Source organism: Sceloporus undulatus, chromosome 3 (assembly GCF_019175285.1).
Source record: "Sceloporus undulatus isolate JIND9_A2432 ecotype Alabama chromosome 3, SceUnd_v1.1, whole genome shotgun sequence".
NCBI lineage: Eukaryota > Metazoa > Chordata > Lepidosauria > Squamata > Phrynosomatidae > Sceloporus > Sceloporus undulatus.
The window spans coordinates 99604694-99611897 of record NC_056524.1 but is presented as its reverse complement, the minus strand read 5'-3'; the positions used below and the strand labels follow the sequence as shown (position 1 = coordinate 99611897).

The 7204-nt window shown below is 38.0% G+C and overlaps 1 protein-coding gene across 1 annotated transcript in view; it reads right to left on the bottom strand.

Annotated features, from left to right (window-relative positions):
• Positions 1–1369: 1369 nt before the first annotated feature.
• The window catches only part of ATP10A (ATPase phospholipid transporting 10A (putative)), a 169657-nt gene continuing 163822 nt past the window's right edge, over positions 1370–7204 (bottom strand). Inside the window, exons 19-21 of the mRNA XM_042460578.1 lie at positions 6332–6436; positions 3863–4050; positions 1370–2647 (exon numbers count right to left, since the gene is read on the bottom strand). Of these exons, the coding sequence (XP_042316512.1) occupies positions 1954–2647; positions 3863–4050; positions 6332–6436 (987 nt within the window). The 3' untranslated portion in view covers positions 1370–1953. The remainder of the gene's footprint in view (positions 2648–3862; positions 4051–6331; positions 6437–7204) is intronic.

Below are 7204 nucleotides of genomic sequence, written 5' to 3'. Positions count from 1 at the left end.
CACCAAGGTCATCTCTGGAGAATCTTCTCCAGTTTCTTCTGTCTGGGGCTTAGTAGATTATTGTGGGAGGCAGAATCTTTTAGTTTGTGGCACAGTGTCTCTAGAATGGCCACTGTTATCATCAATTGTTACCCAAAATTGCTTTTTTGAAGAAAAAAAATAACATTTTTAATTTTTAAAGCTCTTTTAGCCACTGTAAATTGAGCTCTATTTGGTTTCCATCTACTTTATTTTGTAATTTGTAGTTATTTTCTTTTAAAAAAAGAATGCCATTGGCCATAATTCTTTATTGCAGGATACATTGTGAAAGTCAGTGTCCTGATGAACATTGGTCCAGCTGTGCATTGGTCCTGTTGTGGATCAGCCCTGTTGTGCATCATGGTCATTGGGTTCCATTGTGCATTGGTTACCAATGTGCAATTTCACTTTGCTGGCTCCTCTATGTAGTAGCATAACAGCAAAACCTTGATGAATAGAGACAGTGTGAAAATAGTCAATTCTGTGTCCCACAGACATGCCCATATATGAAGATGAAAGTCTTCAAATGAATTCTGGCATTATTTGGGTCTTGCTTTTAGCTGCCCTGCACACACTCATACTAAAGGCATTAAAGTAAAATGAATAAAAGAATGCTTTTGTGAAGAACTTTACTTGTTGTTGCTGTGTGCATTCGTTTCTGACTTATAGTGACCCTAAAGTGAACCTATCATAGGGGTTTCATGGCAATTTTTGTTCAGAAGGGTTGCCCTTGCCCTTTTTCTGAGGCTAAGAGAGTGTGACTTCACCAAAGCTACCCAGTGGGTTTCCATGGCTGAGCAGGGAACTGAATCCTGGTCTCAAACTGCAGTCCAATGCTCAAACCACCACACCACTAAATCATGCTGGCTCCCACTAGTTTTATTAAGTTATTATTTTCTGCAAATAAAGTATATATTCAATTTATCATGTGTGAAACCAAAAGCCCAAAACATGTTTGAATAGGTGGTATTACAACTTAAGTTGGACTTCACAGTGAGTTTTGATATATGTAGATTAATCTTTTATGGGGTATTCAGACATGCATACCACTACTTGATATTAAATTAGTAAGTGGGAAAAATGCATATATGAACCAGAATTATTTTGACTTTCCCTAATACTATCAACATTTTCAGAAGAAGTTCAAAGGAACTTGCTGGATCAAAACAGAGATATATTCACTTCAGTCATCTGTTCACTAAATGGTCCACTAGGAGGGAAAGGCTACAAACAGCTCATGAGTGCAAATAGTATTCTTTGGCTCCTCTTTTGTAACATTGGAAATGTTCAGTGACCTAAAATGGGCAAATGTACCTTCAATGACCCAAGACAACATAATGCATTTGTAATATGGATCTTCATTTATTTATTGGTTTCTTGTGATATATAAACTGCTAAGGCTGAAATAAAAAAATGAGGTCATATCTGGAAAAATATGAACATTATTTCCTTTGCAGTGTAATATTGTTTTACAAAATGAAGTTTTGATTCTGTAGGATTTCCTATTCATTTTTTCCTTGCACATATTTCTCTTTTTCTCCTTCATGGCCACATGCACCTCCAAAGAAACCTGATAAGGATTGCTCCAACTTTTTAAAGTCATTTTTAAATAGTGGCCCACAGCTCATGAGAACTGTGAGCCAATGTTTAGCACATTAAGCTTTGGGTTGAAATCCAACAACTGTGGCGTAGTAAATGAGCACAGAACTTCAAAGAAGCAAACAGAAACAAACATACAGATTTTGTATAAAATGAGATGAAAAATAAATATATATATATATATGTATCTTTTATCTGTATATAAAGCTCTTATTTTCAACATATCGTGCTTAAAATTTCTTTTAAAATAAAAATATGTACCTTGATTTCCATCTTCTGTAATAGAATAACTCTACGCTCCTGTGCAAACAGAAAATATATGCTCTAATACCCACATCATAAAAAAGTTGACTCAAGAGATTCATTTTTTACGCAGCCATCTGCACACTTTTTCCTTTGCTCCTGAAAACAGGAAGTGTTCTGGTCTGAATTTCTAAATGTGTGAGAACTACAGCTATATGGAGTTGTATTGTCCAGCTTTACATTCTGTAAACTCCTGGATAACCAAGGCAGATCACCACCAGTGTCTTTAAACAATGGCGTTGATTTGATCCAGTTCAACAAGCTGACGTCTGATTGATCTAGTCTTGAGCTCCACTGGCATGTTTCATCTACTAAAGTTGGTTCAAACTCTGAAATGTCTTTGGAAAAATGCAAGGATGTTTCATCTGCATTATCAGCCACCAAAAGATTCCCATTCTCCTCATATAACTGAGCACCAAGAGGAGGAGCAGGAATATTTAAATCTGTTGTAGGCTCTGGTTTTGGCAGTGGTGGACACAGTTCCTTTCCAGGTTGAGATAAATTTATAGGACAGTTTTGTCTGCAAGCCCTTTGAGAATCATTAGTAATGAAATATGGGCTTTCTGGAGAATAATGAGCAGAGGGATATTTATGAGGATCAGTCTCTTTTTTGATGTTCCGTCTGTTTAAAAACTGGTTGCGAGTATCTGGTGGCACCCTTGATAACTGGCGTCCAAGCTGAAGCTGGGTTGGGAATAATGTCCCTTGAAGAGTTCTGTATAGAAATCTGACAAAGGAAGGAATATGTATTTTAAAAAGCAAGAAAAGGCAATGTACTGATAGAATAATGGTATCAACTTCATTTATAAAAAATAAATACTATGGTAGAGTCATTTGCTAGAATGCCATAAGAGGAAATGCTCCATGTTTGTGAGAATAGGAACTTGGAAACAATGGCTAAACCCTATTGGTAGTGCTCTGTAGAGTAGACTAAAGTGTTGACTTACCATCCAGTAACTGATTCAGTGGATCTACTCTAGTTGGGACTAAACTATAGGATTCAGCCTTCAGATCTCCCCAAACTTCCATAGTCTATCTTATTAATAACAAGCAGCACTACTACCCCTACCAGGGAGGACTGGTAGGGCAGATTCAGTGAAGTTTCAAATTTATCTATTGGACAGAAAATGGTGCTGCTCTTCTATTGAAGATATTAAATGGATAATCAGTATTGTTCTTTCTCCTGCCATCTCTCCAATGCCTCTTTGTCTAACTCTTCAAACAATCAATCTGGGATGTTATATGTAGAGAAACAGGATTTAGTAGGCATATTTCTAACTGGATGGGGAAGTCTGTGTTTTGGATGCTACACACCTATCTCACCATTCTGATCCACCTCTCTATCAAAAAACTGATTGGTAGGTTTTTAAGCCTTTAAAAAAGCATTAGGTATTTACAACTGCTCTGCACACATTATGTTCAACAAGAGCATCCATCTGGTTTGCTGCAGAGGGGATGATATTTGATCTGGACTTGTGCAAATGATCATTTATGCATACTGAAATGAATGCAAGACCCTATTTTGTACAGGAACTAGGATCTTAACTGTATGGAAGTTGGATGTACAGTCAGAGGTTATGACTCTCATCCCTCCCTAGTTTCAATACAATATAACAGGCTGCCTAGGGCTCTGAAAAGATATTAATGTGTAGCATTTTTAAAATGTTACCCACGTTTATAGGTTTTTGTTTTTTTTAATCTGACAACAAATCAGTTTTGCTGTGATTTATCTGATATTCTTTTTATACATTTGTTATGGCCAATGGCTAAAAATGAAAACCACTGATTCATTTGGACTTGTCAGTTTAATGACATATTTGATTATCACAGCATATGTACATGCCTACAGCTTAGTTACATATTTCCTAGTGCAGTTACAAAAGACTAAGAGCTATCAGGCCAATTCAGGAAAAATATTCTCAGGGGAAGACAAATACATTACCTGGGAAGCAATGCAACGGTGGGCGTTATAAGACAAGTCAGATAAAACATAGGATCTCCCATCAGGTTTTCCATAATCCAGTAGGGATTGGATGGAGGATAACATATTGGGCAAGATGCATTGTAAAGAAGAGCCACAATGAAGAATAAAACAACGCTGAAGACACAAGATGACAAATGAAGCCATGTCTAAAAGAAACATACTCAGAATTAATGTGCAATACTGGTATTTGCTTGGGATACAAGCAACCTTAAACATGTTTTCAACAGAAAATGGAAAAAAATTACTATTGAGACTAAAAATCTCACAGTTTACTGGAAACATGCCCAGTGGCCTTGGGTGGGGAATTATCGGAATTGCAATCTAAAAAACCTAACTTTTCCCATGCTCTGGAGATTCTGGCAAAGTATATACCTATCTTTTCAACCGAGATGGGGGGTGAGGGAGGCTTGCTATACACAGAAGGAATGCAAAGTTCAGATTCAGTGTAAATAGTTTTGCTAGTTTCTGCTGAGAGGACTCTGTAGCCCTGGCAAAACCAACTGAATGATGCTCTGGAGTATGAACATTTCCAATGTGGACAAACTCCTGTTAATGCACTACTAAAGCAAGCATCTATGACTATATTTTTATCTGACCAAATACTCATTGAAGTCTGTTTTGCTAGAGCATGCCACTTGTGCTAGTGCCACTAATGTCTGTGTCATCAACTGCACAAAGATTTACCAACATTCCTCAGCTCAATTTCAAATGGGTTTAGTAATTATGAATAACTTTGGAGAACGATTGAAAAACAAACATCCCTCCCCTGAGTTCTAAACTGATGACACAGTTATTATTTTAAACTTTAATCTACTGTAATTTGCATTAAATAACAGTGAGGTTTCTGGGTTGAAAGCTTTAGCCTCCCCATACACTGAAAATACAATATAGGCCAGGAGTACAGCAAGCAGAGGAAGCACTGAAAGCCTTTAAAAAGGCTATAGCCTGATTAGGTTGGGGATTTCACTAGTGCTTGGTCAGACAAGCTCAGCATTATTTCTTCCTCAACATTTATCTTAAAAATTCCCTTTAGGGATATATACTTACCTATATCTGAGCATTATCTGGAACTCGAACAGATTCACATTAAAAGTACAGTGTACATGGGCAGAACTTTGTTTTACATTGTGAGATGTATAATTTCTAATGTGCCTGAGCTATAAGCTAGAGTAATTTATGTTCTGTGCCAGTTAATCATGAGGTTTGACAGCATCTCTGCCATGTATTTGCTTGTACGATTTTGAATTCTGCTCTCCATTTTGGCAGATCTTTTATCCCTTCATTATCTTCTTTTCCTTGGGAAAAATATATCTGAAAGCTCTGCAATCAATTTGGCCAGCACCAGTGCATTTCCACAAACTATACATTAAAACAGATTGTCCTCAGCAACTAGGTTGGCCGTATATCCTAACATTATGCTGTTTGCTTAATTGATGGTTAAGTAAAGTATCAGCAAAGGCAAATACTATCACCAGAGGAAAAGAGGTTACAGGTGAAAAGGCATAACCTCTTGGTTAAATTGTTAGTCTCAACTAGAATGAACCCACTGAACAATAGGAATTGTGTAAGTACGATCTTAAGAAATCATATTGACTTATTTGGTTGACTCTAATTTCAGCTAGAAACTGTTTGCTCCTAGCAGGGGACTGGGCATGAAAATTAGTCTCACTCAGCCACATTGGGTAGTTGTAACTAAAACTAGGAAGAAGAGACATGTAGGCCTCAATCCCATTGGCTCAGTACAGATGGGCCTTTAAGCACGTATGGAATAAGTGCTAGGGTTGCCCCGCAACCCTAGTACGTATTCCGTATGACAAAATGGCAGTGCCCTGTACACACAGGCACTGCCATTTTGATGCGATGGACGCTTAGCATCCGCACGTCGTGGCGCACTCGGGTGTCATAAGTGTGCCAGAAAAAGAACCTGCTTTCTGCAGGTTCTTTTTTGCCAGCGGGAAACCGTGCGGTGTATCCGCTGCGGCTTCCCGCCAGCGGAAAAGGAGGCACCAGAAAACTGCCCTTTTTGGGCGGTCTTTATCGCGCCAATGATAGTCTTGACTAAGTGTGCATATATACTGTAGAAATAATGCAACTGGATGCCAGTTTAACTGCCATGGCTCCTTCCTACAGAATCTTGAGATCTGTAGTTTTTGAGGCACCAGCACACTTTGTCAGAGAAGGCTAAAAGCTTTGTAAAACTACACATCCCAGGATTTCATAGGATGAAGCTACCTCACTTAAAAGTGGTGCCAAACTGCATTATTTCTACAGTGTAGATGTACTCTAGATTAGAACCATAGAATCAATTATAGATTGTATAGAAAGTTTTACAGTATGTTTCAATAATACTAAAATGGAATGTATGAAATAATTGCAATGCAAACAAACGGAACTAATTGCTACACCATGTGTATGTAAGCAACTTACCCAGGTTTTTGTTTCAACAGCCAAATGCAATATAATGGTGAAGAGAGCTATTGTGGTGATAGGGGTTCCCCATGAAAATATATCCACATCTGAATCATAATATATCTGAAAATATTTAATGGAAATTAAGAAAAATTAGTCTTTTAAAACACTAAAGTCTAAAATTTAGGAGATTACCTGTTGCCCTGCTTTTTGAATACCATCTCTTGGTGATCCTGTATTTGATGGCTGAGAACAGAGCCTTTAGTGTCACAGTAAAGTTTAGAAAGATTTACTCTTGGGGGTTAAGTTCCCAGAACCTCCTGGCCAGCATGACTTCTGGCCATATTTGCTGGTTGTTCTTGGAGTTGTAGTCCAAGAGAGTTATGTTTCCATGTTTGATGAAGCACCCACTTTCTGGGACTCTGTACCCAGCATATGTTAGTCTGGGGCTGACGTCCTGGGATTTAAAACCCTATTTGTTCCAAAAATGTTTCAAGAAAGGTGTTCCTGGCCACTTGCTGTCATACTAATGTCACTTTAAAACTCTGTATAAGCTTCAGAAACCAGCATGGTGTAGTGACTTTTGAGCACTGTACTAGGACTCCTGAAGACTGGGGTTTGAATCTCTTGCTTGGTCATGGAAACTCACTGAGTGACTCTGGACAAGTCACAATGTCTCACCCCAAGGAGTAGCAAACATTCTCTGAATAATTATTGCCAAAAAAACCCTGGGAGAAAATTGAACTGAAGGTCAGCACTTTTGAAAACCTGAAGGCTTTTTCACATATTACACAGAATTGAGGTGTTGTGTAGCAACACTTCAATTCCAAATTATTGAAAAATGTACTTGTAGGTCCTAGGTCAGTGGTGGGAAGTGTCTGCTCCTCCATG